General features: G+C 45.2%; 1 protein-coding gene across 1 annotated transcript in view; it reads right to left on the bottom strand.

The window, feature by feature from the left end:
* The window catches only part of pleca (plectin a), a gene marked incomplete at its 5' end in the record, with an annotated part of 72,853 nt that extends 54,669 nt beyond the window's left edge, over positions 1 to 18,184 (bottom strand). Inside the window, one exon of the mRNA XM_084455399.1 lies at positions 18,139 to 18,184. Within this exon, the coding sequence (XP_084311525.1) occupies positions 18,139 to 18,184 (46 nt within the window). The remainder of the gene's footprint in view (positions 1 to 18,138) is intronic.
* Between the last annotated feature and the right edge of the window lie 3,102 nt (positions 18,185 to 21,286).

Below are 21,286 nucleotides of genomic sequence, written 5' to 3'. Positions count from 1 at the left end.
AGCTTAACGTTTCTCTCACTAACTGATACTGATCTCACACCTAGTAACACGTCGTCAGCTGTAGTGAGTTTGATCTTTTCGACTTCTCACCCATATTTTGGGGGACTTTGCCTCGTCTTTGATTATGCAGTTCAAATATAGGGAGAGAACGCCCCATGTCCGAAACTCCAGTCACTTATTCACAGACCTGAGCAACCATGTTGCACATACAGTCCAACATGCACATGTATGTGTGCATGTGCACATGTGAGTAGAGCAGAGGAACAGCGTGTCCCACACAGCACTTGAAGGAGGGGGATTCTTATTGGTTCTTGCACCACGGTACTGAATTCCACACAGAACTTCTAACTCACAAACAATTATTTTACTAACTTAATAGTCACCTCCACAAAGCTTTCTTTAGATTTTTTAACTTTCTTACATGACTAAACGGTGTTCTAAGTATGTTTCAGTGCACTTTTGGTAGCCCTATAAGAAGACGTTGAACGAAACCTACTGTACAAATGATGAGACAATTGGAAACTGAAAAAAAGGATGCTTTCACTTCACCATATTATATATATATATTTATTTATTTATTACCATGCCGAACAACAAGACCCTCTCTTTCCCTTAGTCAGCAGCCACTGGCATGGGCTTATCTTAATCATAGTGTTATGTGTGTGTGTGTGTGTGTGTGTGTGTGTGTGTGTGTGTGTGTGTGTGTGTGTGTGTGTGTGTGTGTGCTTGCATGTCTGTCTGTCTGTGTGTCTGTGCATGCCGGGTCTGAAGATGCCTATTGAACCGGTCTGAACAGAGCCACAAAATTTGTCAGATTCTGATAAGATCAGAGAAACGGGCTGGTTTGAACGGAACTACAGTACATATCATCGCTGGGACATGATTTTACTGTATATAGTAGGGCACCGCCCCTCTAATGTATCTGTACACTTTATCACTATTCCCCAGGGAACTTGGCAGACTGGGAGGAGCACTCGCCTGTACAGTAAGCCGGTAAGCTATCCCTCGACCCCTATGATATCCTTCTTGCTCACATACTGTACATGTATGTATGTATTTATTCATATTTATATATAGCATACATAATCTATCCATACCAGTATCTATCTTATATTACTCCTACAGTATCTTTTGGTACTCACAGTATTGTGTAATTTGTAAGTATGAGTTTTTTTTTTGTATTGAGCATAATCTTGGAGCCAGCAGCAACATTTCACTGTAACTGTACACGTACTGTACATTACATGTGACAAATATATAAATCTTCAATCTTGTACAGTAGCCACAGACATAGCCGGATATTGAATTACAGTAGCACCACACAACTAGCCCTACTTCACCATTCAAGACTATTGTATGACGTAACTGTAACATGTCACCTAAGAATAACGTGCCTCACCATTCACCACTTCATTCTCACTATACAAACTACACTACCCAGATTTCACAGGCCAGTGCCGAAGCCTTCCATCACACCATTCCTCTGGCCACTTTCCTGTCTCTCCAAACAGGCCACTGATAATTGGCAGGGATCTGCATCACTATGCCAACCGCAGGGGCACACCGGCCAGGGGAAGGATTACATGCGATGCTTGTAAACAAAGAACGTTAAGCAACCTGTTTTCATGATTCTCTCCTTGACTACGTCGGTAGTCAAGTTGGACCATCCTGTCGCCACTGCCTGCCTATAGAAGCTAGGCAGATCTGACATGGCTAGTAACCATTACACATAACTATAAATATACTTGGAACAGGTCTGGAGTAATTCCTCCCACAGCAACTACATGCTTCCCTAACAGCCCAACAACATGCAATATCTACTGAAAAAGCACATGTTAAAATAGATCATGATAAGATTATTTCCTAGTGCTCTCTTCTCATGATCTCACTAATGCAAGCTAGCTTATACTGGTCAAGGGCCCAAAACCTCTTAAGCCTAAAGGTTGAATCGCCAAAATAAAGGTGGGATAGGTAGTTTGCTTTTGGCTTTATTTGGTAAAATTGGCATAATATCCTTTCAGCTATCAGTAACAGAAGTGCTCTGAAAATAAACTTGGATCTCTGTGTTTACCGCTGCCTCTGTATTTTGGATTCAAAGAATGCACTGCGCCCAAATGTATTGACCAATCATCTCTATCTCGCCACACCTACCAGTCATGTTTGGAGGGAGGGACTACATCATGATTGACAGGAGGGAGGGGCGGGTTCTTTTGAAAAAGATGACCAATCAGAGGCCTTGTTGACGTAAAACTACCTACCCCACCTTTAAGAGCGAGTCCTAAGAAAAGTGAGTGTTTCACTCCTAATTTTAAAAGTTAGTTCTCAAAGTAGGCGTAATTTACAAAATGTTTCAGCGATAGCTCCTAAAGTCAGGAACATTATTAGCACTTTTCGTTCAGTACAAGCGCAATTGGCTTAATAGCCAATTCTAAAATTGCCCACAACTTTTATGATCATATTTAGGGTCCGAGCACTGGCAGTGCAAGGCCCTATTGAAATTGTAAGGATCATTATTCTCCTACAGTACCTTCTTCTACCTTCTTCTTCTCCCGAAACAAATGCCTTTTTGGCGGCCTAAACATAGATGAAAACGCATGAAACTTCAGTCAGTCCCGGTGAAAAATTGTGATATTTCATGGGTGACGGAAATGGGCGTGGCAAATTGGCTCAAGAGCACCCCCTGGAAAATTTTAAATGGCGAGCCCCACCTTTCAGTTTGATGTAGGCGAACGGAATTCGGTGGGCATATGTAGTTCATCGAGGCACACTAAATTGTCTATTGGAGCTATACCCAACATGCAACAGGAAGTCAGCCATTTTGCTCTTAATGTGCCATTTTTTCCTTGTTTTTACCTTTTCCATGCCTCGTACCTTAACAAACTCCTCTTACAGATTTCATCCGATCAACTTCATATTTGGTCAGCTTCATCTTAAGATCTTTGTGATCAAAAGTTATAAAAAATTGAGTTTTCACCAAACACCCTTGCCGTGGCGCCCCGCCAAATTCTGACATTTCGCCATAAAACAGGAAGTCCTCATAACTCCTACATACATTATCCAATTTGCACCAAATTGCTGACACTTCATGAAGGTCGCATACTGAACACATCTATGCGTCGGTATTGAGTCGCACTTACAGCGCCACCTACTGGTGAAGCAGGAAGTACTCATAACTCCTACATACGTTATCCGGTTTACTCCAAATTGCTCATGCTTGATGAAGGTCGCATCTTGAACACATCTGTAAGTCAGTATTGCGTCATACCTACAGCGCCACCTACTGGTGAAACAGGAAGTCCTCATAACTCCTACATACGTTATCCCATTTACTCCAAATTGCTCAGGGTTGATGAAGGTCGCATCCTGAACACATCTGTGAGTCAGCATTGAATCATACTTATAGCGCCACCTACTGCTTACAGGAAGTCCTCATAACTCCTACATACATTATCCGATTCACACCAAATTGCTCACGCTTGATGAAGGTCGCATCCTGAACACATCTGTGCATCAGCATTGAGTCATACTTATAGCGCCACCTACTGCTTACAGGAAGTCCTCATAACTCCTACATACATTATCCAATTTACCCCAAATTGCTCACACTTGATGAAGGTTGCGTCCTGAACACATCTATGCGTCGGTATTGAGTCCGCTTAGAGCGCCACCTACTGGTGACAGGAAGTTTCTCTCAATACTGGACACCGAAAAACTACATACAAAACGTCTTCACACTTTCACATATAGCCTCTTTTCATGTCGTAAAAACATGCTGAGATCAACTCAGAAAACTAACCCCTACTCATAGCTGAGAGTAGGCGAGAGACTCTTGATAACTACCTTTTAGGTCATATACTCCGAGTGGTGAGTCAATCTGGTTACAGTCTTTAGCGTTATTCCTATGAGTAATTTTGACATGCTTGATACCCCTCAAAATAGCCCTGTCAGTGGGGAGGAGGAGCACTTGGCACAGGCTCAAAGAGTAGCAGAGAAGAAGCCCCCATTCATGATGAGCCTGTGCTGAGAAAACTGACCATGTCTCGAGCAGGGTTTTAAAAAGCAACGTAAGCAAAGCATGCTGACCTGAACCAGAAATAAGAGTGAGGGGGTTGATGAAAGGTCACTCGGAATACCTCAGTATGAAAACTCTTCACTTCCTGGAGTGCAAAGGTCACTGAAAATACCTTTGCACTTCATGACATGATATAGTATACTAATCAGGCCACAGGTCACTACTACTACTACTACTACTACTACTACTGCTATTGGACAACATAGTACAACCTGCACTATCGTTTAGTGCACATGCACAATGCTACTGTACCAGCTACAGGGCTGTGGCCATGTTGCACAGATCTCTGCATGTCTCTGCAAACAGCATTCTGTGAGATTCTGTGAGCATGCTTTACTTACAGTATATGCACTCTGGGGGGAAGGCAAATGCAGAACACCCTGCTGGACCAGCCGGCTGAGGGGAAACATCAACAATGCAGTGGAAACTGGCCTGGGGTTGCGTGGTCTGCAGTCCAGACACAGTCTAATAATACTTGGTATGAACCAAAATGGGATTGAAATGAACCAGACATTAACAATGCTTCTTGGGTACATTTTGAAAACAAGTAGCTGTAGACTGACGATGAGAGCTTGATAATGATAGCTCTGTAGAGTTTTCTTTCAACTGCAGCTGGGGGCAGATACATGTGCAAGCACAGGATCCTCTCAAGTAAAGTATTGAAAGCAAAGAGGGGGTATCAGCATCGGTTTGCCCAATACACAGCTATAAGTTGACTGCAATTCCAGTGAGTGCAGCTTAAGGTTTCATATGGAAATTGTAAAAAAGGACATTATGTGACTCCTTACAAATTGTAACCTGATCTTTTTCGCCCTCAGCAATGGGCATGTCTGGAATTCTTTACTGACAGTCAACAACTCCCCAGTAGAATTGCAAGGTGTGGCTGGGACCCTTGGCTCCAGTTGTTGCCCTAGAGTGAAAACACCGACAGAGCAGTAGTGTATCTCCCTCTCTGGCATAAGAGCAAAGAGAGAGAGGGAGAGAGAGGGGGGATAAGTGAGATAGAAAAAGAATGAGAGATAGAGAAAGTACACTGGAACATTTCACCCAGGTGTAGCTCACTGCTCACGTGCAACCGTACAGCTTGATTTAGTATGTGAGGAGAGAACAGACTCATTTACAGACGTCTGGCCTCCTTTGCATGGCCTTCTGCCGGCCCACTCTGTGATCCATATCTACAGGATTGATGCCAGGTACATCCAAGTGTTAGCTGCTAGTGTTACATGTGTGTAGGTAATAACCTAACCATATGGAATGCATACGATTTCATAAGAGCCTCCCTCAACTCTCTCATGTACACATGCACACTACCATGACAAAGCCTCAACTAAGAGACCATCACTCAGTACATCAGCATTACTCTTGAATGCATGGGTGGTGATAAGCTCTAACATTACTTGGGTGGTGCAGACACTGCAGTCCAAGGCAAGGCAAGGCACGTTTCTTTATATATCACTTTTCAGCAACAAGGCAATTCAAAGTGCTTTACATGAGACATTAAAAGCATCAAGACAAAGTGCAAGAAACAAAATGCAAAAAAAAATCCAGCTCGAAGAGAGTCAGAATGGCAGGAATATGTACAGCACAGTCTTCACTTTTCACAATTCATAACATGTCGTGCAAGTGTTTTAATAATACGCTCAAATAGAAAGTTGGCAAATCCTGCATTGATGTTGTTGGCAAAGTCGAGAGCTACCGGCAGTTTGAGAGTGTTCACTGAAGGGGAAGATGGTATCTGACAGACTAATGAGCGGTCCAGCAGGTTTGTGCCAAGATGGCATGCCATGCAGTCTGAAGTCAGAACAACCCTGGCCTGAGGGGAAAACTACAGTCCCGCTGAAACGCAACAAAAATATTAAGTTCTGAGACACTGACAAACCCACCAAAGAAGATAGGGGCTGCCATGTACAGTATCTGTAACAATTGTGTTTTTGCTGTAAGGAATTGATAGAGGCCAGTGTGCCTGAGAAACTGTTAAAAGTGCAAAAATGAAGGTGCATAGATAAGCCGAAATAATGAGCAGAGAGGCGGTGTGCCAAGAAATGTGTGATAAGACTAGTTTCTAAGGGATGCTGTTGTAAATGTTCTTTGTATTGTGATCCTCCAAATCTCTGGGGATTGAACTCCTGCAAGCTTGCATATCACTCAAAAGAGCATTGGTCTCCGAAACATTTTAAACTAGACTCTCACCCATCAAACCTAGAGGGACATCTTGAGGTCAAGAATTTATCTTCAACACACACACGCACGCACGCGCACTCTCTCTCTCTCACACAAACACACACACACACACACACACACATGCACACACTTAACTTTTAGGATATTAAGAGCTAGACGCCAGTGCCAACTCCAAAATGTCACTCCTCTTATTAACTTCTCTGGACAAAAAAAACTGTTTTTTACATTGTGTGAGCCAGAAAAGGGCAGTGCTTAGTGGGCGTGATGCTTTTCAAAATGAACCTCTCAGTTTACAATGGCAAATGCGTATTATTGACTAGCACTCCATAACAAATCAACAAGTTGACAAACCAAAGGTCAAATGCATAACTGAGTAATGACAAGTCTGAGAAAGTCCATATTCCAAAGCCTCAATTCTGTTCCCTCAGTGGTCACAAAAAGCTTCCTAACTCTGCCAATGGAAAAGCCATAACACCATCACTTTCCCTGCAAAACTAGGACAACTGTGCCTGTGTTCTACGCCACATGAGTCAACCATCGCACAAGCCTTGTCTGGGGACGAGTGGAAAGAAATATAGAGCTGAGGAACGCCATGGCGGCCAGCGGCAGAGCTAAGAATAGGCTGCAGGGCTGGAAAACGCTGAGAGAAGCAACGGAGAACGGTTTGTTTTACCATTTCTTCCCAAATCCTGGCGAGCAGGGGGGGAGCATGCGGCGACTCACACCTGCCCTCTGCAGCTCACTAGTGGGGACAGAACGGCAACGCTGAGGCCTAGCACAGCAGAGGAACTGAACACGGAGATACTTCCTAATCAGTGAGAAACAGGTTGTCCACATGAGAACATCTGGCTTCAACCGCTGTTTATGTAACCGTCACCATTCAACTGATTTATACATAGAAGCCCTTCCAGCATCTCTGCTTAATGAAAATCATGTTTAGACTTTCTTGCCAGCGTAAACAACATGGAGGCAGAGCCCATCGGAGGCGCTGGTGAATAAGGACCAGGCGTTTGTGTCCGTGGGGAGCAGTATGTCAGAGTTAAGCGCCACAAGCTGTGTTCAGCTGGCATTAGTTCCGCTCTGGCAACTCCAGTTACTAACTGCTACATTGAAGGACTCTTAATAAAGCTGATAACGATAAAGGCTGCAGTGTCAGTCCTTTCAGAACCTGTCAGGAATCCTGGAATCTTTTAATCCAATGTAGAGAATGCTAAGTGAAGTTACAGTGTAGGGATTCTGATTTAGAGGCCGAAAGTGTGAAGATGTAACAATCAATGCTATTTTTCATTCAAACAGGCCATTGGTTGATTTATCAACAGTTAGTGAATCAACACCTATCTAAAACTGTAGAGCTGAAGCCTGAGAATACATTTCACTTTTCCTGGATCCAATTTAAACATAACTAGAGCAAAATGGGCCTTTTGTCTTCATAATATCTCATGTAAAGTCAATACCTGAACCAGTCTACCAGTTTCCTGTCAACCCTCTAGACCCAACATGGTACTGTATACTTTATTTTATTTAACCATGTTAGTCTCATTTAGATTAAAAAATATATTTCAAGAGAGACCTGGCCAAGATGAAAGCAGCACAGTGTACTTTTTTTTTTTTTATATACATTTGAAAAGACATTGTGGCAAGTGCATTTTACAGGTCAAAGCATTAGTCTCAGTATGGTGTACAGCGATGCCAGAGCATTGCCATGGAGCAGTTGACCGCGGCCTAGAGAATGAACAGGACACATGTGTAGATAGATCCATTCAGCTCTGCTGGTGACTCAAATGCCCCTGAACTTCACCCAGAGTCAATTCCGCCCTTTGTTTACAGCATTCCATCGCCCCTTTATAGAGAGTCAGTAAACCCCAACTCGGAATTTTGACATTAAGAACTGAACAGTGGAAAAAATGTTACACACGCGACGCCCCCCAAACCGTCGGCCAACAACCCTAAAACCACACATCTCAGTAAGTAATTACTCAGTAAGTAAAACCATGCTATCTCTTCCATTCCATCTACAAGCTGTGATTAAAAGAGAGAGAGAGAATGCATGAGAATAGGATTATGATATTCTAACTTAACTTCTGTCTCTCTCTCTCTCTCTCTCTCTCTTCTCTCTCTCTCCTGCTGGTTCAAAGTACTGTAGACATCCCCTCAAGGCCATTAGAAGAAAAGTTGTCCGAAAACGTTGTCAAAATGGAGGACCGGGCAGGCAGCAAATGGAGGCTTGTCCCAGCAAATGGAGGCTTGTCCCAGGCCCCGAGTTCTGAAACCCAATGAGCTTCTCACAGGGGGGGCCCACAGGGCATACTGGCACAGCACAACACAGCTGCCAAACAGTAGGCCGTGAGAGGTTTTAAATCAGATAATATCGGCATAGTGAGACTAATTACAAGAAAACCAAAACAGAGCAACGGGAAACACTCTATGGCTAGGAGAGAAGAAGAATCCGGTGTGTGTGTGTGTGTGTGTGTGTGTGTGTGTGTGTGTGTGTGTGTGTGTGTGTGTGTGTGCGTGGATGTGTGTGTGGCGCAGTTCTCCCCTAACGCAGTGAGTCATCATTCAAAGCCACAGCTGGGCGCGGTCGAGAAAACCTGAGAATGCCCCGTTGCCCTGGTAACACGACACACCAGCAATAGAATTATGACTAATTATTATGAGGCCTGACCAAAGCGGCGACCAGGAACGGTGCTGTTGTCACTGGAAACAGAGATAAACACTGGACACTTCTTCCTGGCAGTTGAGCCTGGCACAACAGCTCATCACGCAAACCCCAAATACCGTCTCTGTATTTCATGCTCTTTAATTAAAGTAGAATCATATGATATGCCAGAGGGGTTGGCCAGCTGGCAGTGTTCATGTCAGGGACTGGCTCCATGATGACTATGAGAAGAAAGTCTTTCTTTGGCCCCGAGATCATATCCTCAGTGAAAACCTTCTGTCGCCTCTTCATGATTGGACGGCACCAATAAAGCCATGCTACCCTTCTCCACCACTAGGAGGCAGCGCTGCATGCAGGGCTGTCATAAGACCACCGCCTGCCCAGGACCAGCCGTCTATAGCGTGTGGTCTTTCCGACCACCGACTGAGCCACATGGAATAAGCAGCGCTCTGCTCTCTATCACTCCTGGACACAGTCATAGTCCACATGCAAAGCCAAAGTCAGAGACAAAGGCAACTCAAACAAGTGGCTGACCGGGAATACACATTTTTCAAAAAAAGCTGAAGGTTACCCAGAGCCCAAAACCGCCGTGAAACAGTACTAGCAGTGTTTGTTCTACGGACCTAACAACTACACAGAGGAGCCAATGGAAGTGTCTCCTCAGAAGAATGTCTACTGTACAGTCCCAGTAGGGTTGCTACTTGGCTAGAGTCCAACCAAGGCGAATGGTTAGCATCTCTAATCTCTGCTCATGTTAGAACGTAGTTCACACATAAACGTGGCGATGCCTATTGCTCCATGAATGCCCCGGGGCCTCAGACATCCACCGGCCTGCTCTCCCGGGTCTCTGGGAATGTAGGGTCTGGTCACGGCTCATTAAAGACGGACATAATCGGCCTTTGTGCCGGACGCCATCACTCCTCGCGGGTCCGAAACTAAAGGCAAAGGAAAGGACTTGTTTCGTCAACAAGAGCTCCTCTGCGAGTTCGCAGCTACCGTAAGACTTGATGTGCTACGACCCTCCACGATGGGACTGTGGTGTTAAGCCTTGATGAATATGCAAACAGTTTAGCTATCCCAGGCCGACACCCTCCGAGAGACCGCCCATCTCAGCATGGTAATGGATATGTGGCCTCTTTCTTGCTGGAAGTGGACAGCGAGCCATTAGTGAGGGTCATTTATTACAGCGTGCCCTCCTGATAAACCCGGCCCTGACAGTGTGTGAGAGCCGTCGGCTTTACGTTAAAAAAGCCCTTTCACAGCGAGGCCTCCGCTGCCCCCCCCCCACACCCCGAGTTCCCGCGTTGCATTAGCGGAGCGCTCCCGGACTTCACACTCCTATGGGAGAACTGCTGCATATCTGTAATGATCCAGACCTCAAGTCTAGAACATACGAGGGGGATAATTGCCCAATTTATCCTCGTCTGGGCGCCTCCCTGACCGCCATGGGTTCAGGTCCGTGCGCTGGTGGAGGCTGGCAAACCGGCAGACTCCACAGGGCTTTATATTATCAGCCTTGTCTCCTGCTAGGGGACTCGCAGACCGAGTTGGGAACTGCCCACGGCTGAGGTTTGTATAACTCTTAACTGACAGAGATACATGGCGAAAATGGAAAGCAAATGTGGAGTGTGGGGGGGGGGGGGTCGTCTCATGTGGAAGCAGTAGCAAAAAAACAACACTGTATGAACTGTACACTTCTGAACATTGTATGAACTGTACAGATAGTTTACAGCACTACTTGCCAACAAACCCTTTCTAAGACAGACATGTTGGTTCCCTGTTAGCAATGGGCTTGTTGTTGCTCTTTCTATATGAAAGAGTCAAAGTAAAGAGGTTTCCATTTGGAAACAACTCAATGGACAAACCATATGCCACAGTGGTTTGACCCCATTACCCACTGAATGGCAGATACAGGCTAGAAACAGGTTAACCCGCCCTCCCACTAACAGTGTGGTGATGACGGCTTACATTTTAGGCTGAGAAAAAGATCGAGAAGTGAGTGAGAAAGAGTGAGTGAGTGTGTGAGAGAGAGAAAGAGAGAGAGAGAGAGAGAGAGAGAGAGAGAGCTGTGGGGTGCTGCAGAGTGAGTCCAATGTATTGTTTGATGTGTCAGAGTTTTCTCTGACACTGTGACAGCCCGCTTATCAGAAATCATAATGCAGAGAAGCACAGCCTGACAAATCATTATTATCATTAGTGGCCAGGTTCAAACAAGATTCTGTATACCATTGTACAGTAGTTGGGTCACAGTCTAATACCCTACCTTATGTAAAATATTCCATTATGCTGACTAGATACAAATCATGGCAAAAGATAGAGAGAGGCCAAATAATTTGCATGATACACTGCACTAATGAGCACTGGGAACTAGAACACGAGGAAGTATGAGTACATGTCAACGAACAAAATAATGCATCCATTTTGCAAACACAAATGCTGAGTCATTCCCAACCTCTGAGATAAATCATTAGCAGTGCCCATCATCTCCAGCATCAGATGGACAGGTTCATGGTGTGCGATTTTCTGCCAAAGGCAAACTGGTTCCACAACCACCCAGCAGGACTGGAACAACCACTTACCTAGAGAGAAAGCAGAAACAAGAACACACTCAGCTTTAGGAGCAAACATCCTGGTATTGACACACAACTGCATATGGTTCTACTCTGTTTTAACAGCCATTGAGCTGCAGCCCAAACCAGAGAGAAAAAAATAATATAGAACCCCTCCTTCTAATGTGTTATTGGGAAATTTTGAACGCTAAGCCTTAAAGTGTGCCAAGTTTATAAAAAAAAGGGGTTTTATGAGTAGAAATGGGAGGACGCACCCATGAAATGTGCAAACCATTTAAAAAAGTTGAGTAGGTATGAACAAATAATAAACCTGGGGAAATTGGAGCCAAGGGTCATAATTTGAAGAACGTGGCTGGAGAATGACAGACTACTTCCTAACGCTTGGACCCCAGCTCTGTTTATACCAGCTAATTAAGAGGCCTTGGTTAGTTGAGACAAGTTATGTTAGGTAGAACACATTGAGCCAGCTATCAGAAGGCAACAGCCAGCATTAGCTTTAGCACCAGCACCACCTACTGGTAGTTCAAGGTAACATTCTCAGAAGAGCACAGCTGGTCAATATCGTGCCAGGCTGTCTTATGATGTGTTTGAGAGAGAGTCGCCTGGTTTCCATTCCCTTCTCAACCCCGCTGGCTGAAAACACAGAGTGAAGAATGAGCAATTACATCCCAATTGGCTGCAGGATTAGACTTTAAGGGAGGATGATTGCAGAGGATGCGTTGTATTACGGATACAGTTACTCTCCTCAATTACATCAGACATGGGGTTGATAGGATTATGTTATCAAATTAAATAGGTTATGGAGCTATAATTAACTCCCAGGACATAAGCCAGATCTATTATTAACCAATAGTAATGGCAGGCTCACTGACAGCTCTGACAAACACACGTCAGAACTACTGGTCCTACACTTTCTGGAGACACTCATACTGTACACCTCCGTTAACTCATACTGACAATGAGTCTTTAATTCCGCTCATCCTCTTTTGGGAAAAACCTAAAGCTAAAATCAACAAGACGTACCAATCATGTTTTAGAAGAGCCGTAGTTGACCGCTTAAGCCTAAATGTCATACCAGTTCTTGAAATGGCACCCGCGCCACATCAATCTTCCGCAAGCCTCATTCCCACCTGCCCATGGTCCATGATGCAGTTCTGCTATTTCCCACCATGCTGCTGTCATGCGAGATGCAAGCTCATCGGTCTGAAAATAGATTCCTGTCGGTCACACTGTACTCAGCCCCCGTGTGGAGGTGAGGGGATATCTAGAGCAGGGATTCCTCTCTGCCGCTATGTGCCGGGGAGCTGACCCATCGCACGGCGGAACAACGGGCTCGCTCAGTCTTGGAAAAGTGGAAGTGCATAAGACTACATAAATCTGATGATGTCTGATGTAAACAGAACCCCCCCCCCGGGATTGAGCCCACTGGTCCTTAGTCATGCACACTCATGAAGCTTCCTCCCATGCAGGTATTAATAGGTATAACGTCATTAATAAGGTATAACGTCTAAGAAAACCACGCACTTGCAGGAATCTGAAAAAGTGAGATTGGGGCAGTCCAGATTTAGTGCGTAATGCTTCAAAGGCAGTGGAGAGTCCGTCTGGTTTCTCAGGGGAGAGTGCATCTATACACAGGTTTCTCTTCACTTTTGAACCTTTACGGTTCCATAGGAGAAAAGATGTACTGACCAGGGAGGGAGCAAAGAAGTGATTGGACGACAGGGGAGCAAGGACAGAGCCACGCTGCCATACAAAGTGCTGTCTAACATGGGTCCAGTGACTGGGACACAATTGGGTTATCTTTTGCAAATGCTTGTGACAACAGTAATGTTGAAAAAGACACAGGAGGTTTTCTATTAGTAATCTGGAGGGTTAAAATAACACAGTGCACGACTGGTCTAATACGTCACCCTTGACCTTTGACCAAGTTATGAACATGAGAGGTCGACCAACAGCGTTCGTTCCAGGTGTTTGTTAACGCGGCGAGGTATGGCAGGACTCGGCAGGACATAGGAACAAATGCCGGCCCGTACAGTAGTACTGTATATGATTCAGTCCCTCCATATAGGGCCAGTCGAGTGTGCTGTACCCTATCTCTCCAGAAAAGGGGAGCGTCTGAAGAGATCTCATCTGGTGGGATCAGATCGCTGGAACAGGAGAGGAATCCTAACCATGCCTTGGTCTCACGTAGCCTGGGAAACCACTGTAAGCCTGTGAAGACTGCAGCTCCTGAAGTTACGCACATGCCATGGCATCTCTTCAAACACAAACCAGGGAGGAATGCACCAGTATACCATCCCACTGATCAAACACAGGCATACCGGGAACTGGAATGACTTTATATGTCTCAGAAATGTACAGTAGCAAACCTGTCTGTCCATGCAGTAAATGTCACATTCAATGATACAGCCCCTCTTTGAGACAGGGTTAGGGTTAGGGTTTGAGACTAAACAGTGATGAAATCATGAACATACATGAACACGCACGCACACACGCACACAAACACACACACACACACACACACACACACACACACACACACACACACACACTGGGTTGGTGTTCTTCCCCTCCCTCCTGTAGGCCTGGGCCTCTGACAGCAGAAATCTATTGATCTTTCGTGTCCTCGTGTCTCGTTTTCCACTGGGAAAGCTGCCAGTCCTGACATCCAAAAAGTACAGCAATGGAGAAAAGCTGCTGATCCAATCCTGTAGCCTACTGAGCAGTTATTTGCTGGCTAAAGCAGAGCGTGTGTGACAATGACTGGCTGGAACAAACAGGGCTGTGGCTCACAACATGACCTGCAGGAGCTATTTGATTCCTAAAATGTACTCAGTCATTTAAGGTATGACTTGATCAAATCAAATCATATATAAAGTAGACTTCTAACAACCTGTTGGAAGGTGATGTCACTGAAATCTAATTTTAAAGCAACTACGAGGAGTTTTCAGTTTGTGTTGATTTTAGCGGCACCTGTGGACAAAAGCGGTAGTGCTTTACCGGAAAGAAGATGGCAAAAGAAAGACGCTACTTGTCAGGATTAGCAACAAGGTAAATTAATTGTTTCGTCCTTTCTGGACGACCCGACCAGCCGACAAGATATCTATAGAATAACTACATTGATACATAGAAACAGCCAATCTTTTTGCTGATGGCTTCATTTGCTAATGTAGATAATATAGAGGCATCAATATTTAAATGAGGTTTTATAATCAGTCAAAAACGCCTCGTAGTTGCTTTAAAACAATTAGGCCTATGTAATGTTACCTCATTATGTAATGTTACCTCCTCAACATCGACAGCACTTCCTCCCTCTACTATCTGAGGCAATGTGACGAGGAGGTTGACCGAAGCTCAGAGACAGCTGTGACCCCATGTCCCTACAGGCTTATGATAGCATTCTGTCAGCTGCATGGGCCTCTCTGCATTTAACCTCCTGTACACTGTAGCATCCCTGAACAGAGGATCACCAGCATAGACACCTGCTATTTGTAATGCTGCTCATCTAGCTGTACATAAGGGAGGTAAATACAGTAGAGAAGGTGATTGTTGAGAGAGTGGTCACAACTCCCTCTTTGCCATGTCCTCTTGTAACTCCATAGCTGTTCCCTGTTATGTGCTCTCTCTTTCTTTCTTTCTTTCTTTCTTTCTTTCTTTCTTTCTTTCTTTCTTTCTTTCTTTCTTTCTTTCTCTTTCTTTCTTTCTTTCTTTCTTTCTTTCTTTGAGCTGAGCTGTAGTCTGGTACTCCTGATGACTGTTGAATAACACATTCATTCCACCAACAAACGTTCCTCAGAAGGTGTCAGTCAAAACACTGCAGTGTTCGGGGAAACACTGCGATAAGGGCTAGACAGAGATCCTGGTGTGGAGGACTGGTGTGTTTATACAGGCAGAACGGCCAGTAAAGTTGAGCATGGAGAGGCCCCGCTAAGGTCAAAGGTCAGGCAGGTCAGGAGTGTCAGCAGGATAACAGATTGGCTCTGTTTCAATAGAGACGGGCAGCGTCTCATCACATGGATAGAAATGGCATGCTGAGGCACTGAGGCATAGGCCCAATTCAATCTTCGAAACCTCAAATACCTTTCCTACTCCCCCAAGCCAAGAAATACTTAATGTAGAGATCTTGTACGGCTCCTGTGCTAAGCTAAGAGAATCTAGGTCAAGACCAAGGGCTGGCAGAGGGGCAAAGCTCAGGGCAATCTGACTCTGTTCTGCTTGGCACTCCCAAACTTGCACTGCACAGTCTGCCATGCCCATCATCAAAGATGCTCTCCTCTACTGCAAAACAGAGACAGGTCAGCTGGGTACAATAAGACTTAGAAAGAGCCTACACTGCATCCAGAATGCCATAGAATAGCTGACAATCAGGCTTTGAGCTCTCCATGGTGAGGACATGCTTACAAATGAACTAAATTGGCGAGCAGTGTCAAACATATTAAGTAACTCAAACGGGAGCTGAGCTGGGAACTCAATGGGATGAGTGAGCCTTTTGTCCCCTCTTCTCTTGGGAAAACATTCTTAGCAGTTCCAAGTTCCAGGCAGGCCACATCTTTAGATCCCTCGCCAGTCTCATTCAAATGACTTTGCCTCCAAAGTGATTTAAAAGCTGTGCCACATTTTGTCCACCCAATAGCCTTAAATTATCCAGTTTTTGGCACCAGGGCTGTTTTTAAACGGAGCCTCATTTTGTAGCTGTGCCAGATTCACTAGTCTGGCTGGCTGGGTAGTATCCCCTTATAATGAATGCTACTGTTGAATGCTGGACTGACAGGCAGACATAATGGCGTCCCTTGAGATAGATAAGAACAAGGGAACAAGCATCACGCTGGAAATGACACTAATACTATCACTGTATCACTACTATACTGTATATCTACTACAACAATTGTATTTTATAGCATAAAACATATTTGTAACATATGTATTTTATATGTGTATTTGTATTTTATATCTGTGATTTGTATTTTTTATATCCACTTGTGAAGCACTCTATGCACTCGTGCAGTGAAGGGCGTTATAGAAATAAAGCTTTACTTACAACAAGAAATTGTAGGAGAGACATGTATTGTTAAAAGTGGTGATTTTGTTGAATGCTGCCTGTTCTGTGGGATAGGAGAGAACCCCTTTCTGAGCGGATGGGCAGCAATAAAATAGATAAGAAAATGTCTGGGAGAGACTGGTGATGTCACTCCGGGGTTTGGTGTCTGTTTGTGTCTCTGGACCACACCCTGTGTTTATTTGTTTCCAGTTCTCTGGAGGTTATACATACATGTCAGCTTACAATTAAAATTACCTAAATGTGCATTGGTGCACTGGAATATTTATTCAAAGATTGACAAGAATCCATCAACCTAGAACTACTCTTGAGGTCAAGAAAATATCTTCAACAAAATGCCAGCCAAAACACTGTTCCTAGTCTGTCAGGAGAGTAATAGCAGGAGAGGCAAGAGACATCTTTGAATATTAATTTAACAGTCTGGGGCAGTCTGCCTTCCCTTATGGCTGTGGTGAATGCCAGATCACAAACTGCAATCAGTACTCTTAACTGAAACTATACAGGCTGAATGCATTCCAAAATCCAGATTGATTTCTTGTGTGCTACAGTTCCAGGTGGCCAGCCCATTAGCTAGCATATATCTCTGGACATGTCCACTTTTAGCACTCAATGTACTTGATGTTCAACACGATAATTTTCTGCTCTTACACAGCCAATCGATTGCTAGACTTGCAACAAATCACACAAGGTTACAACTGAACTGGTTTGATTCAGTGAGCATATTGAGAACTGAGAATGAGAGAGCTTATGGTAACATCGTCCTTTCAAAATGTGTCATTTATACTGTGTATGTAACTGCTATGCTATAACAAGAACAGGTTTCACCGTTCCAGGGTAAAGGAAGCAGAAAATGATTCTGTTTATCATTTTTACTCGACACAGTGAGTCGATCATGTAGCTGCTGGGGGCAGGTGGGCGGTGTCTGTATCTACGATATAAACAAACGCTACAGTAGGAGGTGAGGAGCTTTATATGCTGACAAAAACTGTAGCCTGAAGTCCAAATGAACTGGGCTGAGCTCTGGAGCCAAGCAGAGGGCTGTCACACACCTGGACAGGTCCAGCCTGTGTGTTTTGTGGTGCTGGTGCCGGTCCCTGTCCTGTCCTGCTGCACCGCTATAACGGGGGATGTCCCGCGCTAGCGTGGGGGGCGGGGCTGCAGTTGTACCGGATTGCGCCGTTGCCGCGGTGACGCAGCAGCGCTCTGCAGACCCCAGCGCAGACGCATTCAGGGTGCCGCATGCAGCAGCAGGACACACACACACACACACACACACACGTCAATACGCACACGCACGGAACAGCACAAACACCAGTATCCATACTATCCCCAGCCCCCGACCAAGCCCCTATAGATACGCTTTCACACAAAAGCCTCATTCTTCCTTCATGCTCCACTATCTCCACAAACAGAGACGCCAACGCCACATAATCTCCGGACAAAACTTTTTTTCTTTTCTGTCCCGATCATGGATGTATTGGTCCCGATGCACAAGATGAGGAACTCCTCTGCAGGGGATTGTGGGAAAACGAGGCGGTCCTCAAAGCAGACCGATAAGAGAGAGAGTGAGGAGAGGAGGAGAGGAGGAGAGGAGGAGTACCTTTGAGAGATGTGATCTCATGCTGGATGGACCGTGGCGTATCCATTCTCTGCCTCCTATAGTCCTGCTCCCGTTCTCTCTCCTGTGCTCCCCGAGGCTTCGTCTGTGCTCTGCAAGGTCAGACCAACGCTACCGTACACTGCGCACCGCAGTCAGGGGCGAGTGTGTGTGTGTGTGTGTGTCTGTGGAACCGGAATCTCTGTGTTTTTCCCTGCAGGGCTGCTGCTGCTGCTGCTACGGTTGATGACTGCTTAGCCACTGTGTTTTCACTCTCTCTCTCCCCCCCAGTTCTCCTCCTCCCTCTCTCTCTCTTTCTCTTTCCCCCCAGCTCTCCTCCTCCCCCTCTCTCTCTCAATCCCTGTCAGCAGAGAAACTGAAAGAAAAGAGTATACCTCCCTCTTCCCCTCCTCCCTCTCTCTCTCTCCCCCTTTCTCTCTCTCTCCTCTGACACTACCCCATCTCCTCAGCTTTTCACAGGGAGGTAACTTAGCCAATCACAGCCCAGGACAGTCATCCCATCTCAAAGATGCGAACGTTGGCTCCAGTTGGCCAATGCAGATACTGTACTATAATGTCAAAAGTGTCTCTCGACTGACAAGCTGGAGGAGATGAACACTGTGCCATGCCCCCAACATGGACAACACCGTCAGTTTAAACTCAGTGACTCGACAAGTACCATAGTGTTGTAGTCAGTCAGGCTACTCCATATTTCATGAAAGTGCTGCAGAGAGGTAAGGACTTGGGAAGGATGATGCAGCAGTTTTTTTTTTAATGCAGGCGCATTTCTCTAACGTACAATCAAAACCAGACCCCCCCCCCACCGTCAAATGTGTATCACCATGACAATATGGAAACGTCTTTTCATTCTAACCCTATTGTGAATACAATTTGAAGAGAAGCATTGACTATTTTACTTTGTGCACTTTAATAACTGTAATAACTAACAACATCACAGAGACATTGATTATAAATTATCAGCAGACACATTTTCCTCACTCAGCATAAGAGTCATGGCTATGTTGTTTGAGTCAGCAGCCTCTCCAAAGTTGTGTGTGTGTGTGTGTGTGTGTGTGTGTGTGTGTGTGTGTGTGTGTGTGTGTGTGTGTGTGTGTGTGTGTGTGTGTAGGCCTACACCACTACTGTATTGTAGTCCTTGATGTCAGCACTGCCAATGACTTCACACTTCTGTCCCTGACTAAGAACCTGTCAGAAACTGACAAACAAGTACTTAAAAGGTCCTCTGCCACGGTATCCCATCCTGCAAAGATACAAAATAACCACCAATGTTTTTATGACATCACAATTCTATGTGTATAAATGACTAGGCTGAGTATTACTCAAACTTGTAGAGTGAAAGCCAGAGAGCTTCCCCGGACGCAGTCTAGTGTGATAAGGCTCTTTTAAAGGCATCCATAGACAATGCAGAAGAAAAGTGCATTTTTTAATCTCAGTATAAGTAAAAAGCAGCATACTGAAAAATAAAGGTTAAGCTGCACTGCCAAACAATAAGTAGCAGACAGAAACAAAAGCAGTAGTACAGTAAGCCTTCAATCTGAAACAATCCCCTATTCATCTGGAAGATATAATACTACCATCTAATCTTCATTGTACCAATTGACACGTTTGTTATAATGACACTGTAAACTTTGGTCAAATTGCTGACAGATACTTGGCCTTGACATGTACACCACTGCTGGCATGCCACCATGAGGGCCGGAACATGAATACATCCTCATTATTGCTCAAGGAGGGGGGGGGGGGGGGGGTCGCACGCCAAGAGTGAAACAAGTGCACCCTGACTGAGAATCCAGACAAAACAACACAGCTGTTTGGAGACCATTGGAATTTTGTTCCAATGTCGCTCGAGGTCTCGACGTGGTCCTGGGGCCTTGTGGTTCTGAGTTTGCATCTCTGAACCTCAGCGTAAGAAATATTACAATATGGAGATTGTTCTTTGGAGATAGATTTTGGAAACAAGATGTTGTGTGGCAATGGTACTCCTGCCTAAACGTGGGTTCAGATGGTTCACGTGTCCGGGGAGAGAGTGAATTGTGTGTCTGTGGCCAATGCAACCTAGGCCAGCTTTCAAGGGCCTGTTGTCAAGTGTAATCAAGTGTTTGATAGAGAGACCACTTGATGAGTATGCTTTTAAAAGGCTTAGTGTTATGAATGGAGTTTTATTTTGTAACCAATGGGACTTTATTCATTGGTAAAACATTCCAGGAAGTGGTAAATATTCTCAGGTCGAGCTCCCTATCCCCTATTGCACCACACTGAGGCTCAAGATCCACTTAACAATTTTCTTTTCAACATTCTGAAAACTTGCCATTTTGGAGATACAAGGTTTTGACCCGACAGCAGCGATAACGAAAACATGAAAGCTGAAAGACAGAGGACAAAAATAACCAAAGTTACAATCCGCCAAATCATCTTGATCCAGAGGGTGTTTTGGGGTTTTGACGTGGGGCAGCTGGGGTGGAAACCTATTTCCCTCCTCTCACACAACTCTGTTGAATTCAGCAGCCGTTCTGTGCCAGTGCCCTCCTTCACACGATCATCCCTCATCCTGTCGTCCTGTCCAAACGGAGCGCTGTGCGGTGGCGGTACAAACCGAAGATGTGGCATTCCTCAAGTGTACATTTGGTAAACAAATGGTGCAATGACATTGCTGCATTTTTAGCTTTGCATGTCCAGCATCCTGCAGTACTGGACATGCAGCCGAGAAGTCGCTCAAACAGACATGAGGGGGGCTCTTCTGTAATCGATACCCAATCAATGAACGCCTGTCCGGTAAAAATGATGGCACAGATTGGGTTGCGACTGTCTGCAGAGGCGGGGGGGGGGGCAAAGGGTGGTGCCGATTTACTATCCAAGAGGGAGAACAAGAGGATGGGAGGAGCGGAGTGAAGCAGGGGAGGATGGATGGAGGAGTGAGGGGGGGCAAAACTATGATGGTGACAGTGGCCCATGAGAGGGACAGTGGTCGCATAGTCCTGCCAGCCGGCCAGCGCCCTGAAACTCCGGCCAACATTCCATCCCAGTGAGCTCACAGTGGGCTGTAAACCGCACGTCCAGAGTGCCAGTTCTGACTCTGTCCAATGTACTGCACTGCTGAGCTGAGCGCATATACATACAGCAAGCACACACA

The sequence above is a fragment of the Borostomias antarcticus genome (genome assembly GCF_949987555.1).
Source record: "Borostomias antarcticus genome assembly, chromosome: 21".
In the NCBI taxonomy this organism is placed as follows: Eukaryota; Metazoa; Chordata; class Actinopteri; order Stomiiformes; family Stomiidae; genus Borostomias; species Borostomias antarcticus.
The sequence above is the reverse complement of the archived record's forward strand: the minus strand, read 5'-3'. Positions and strand labels throughout refer to the sequence as shown.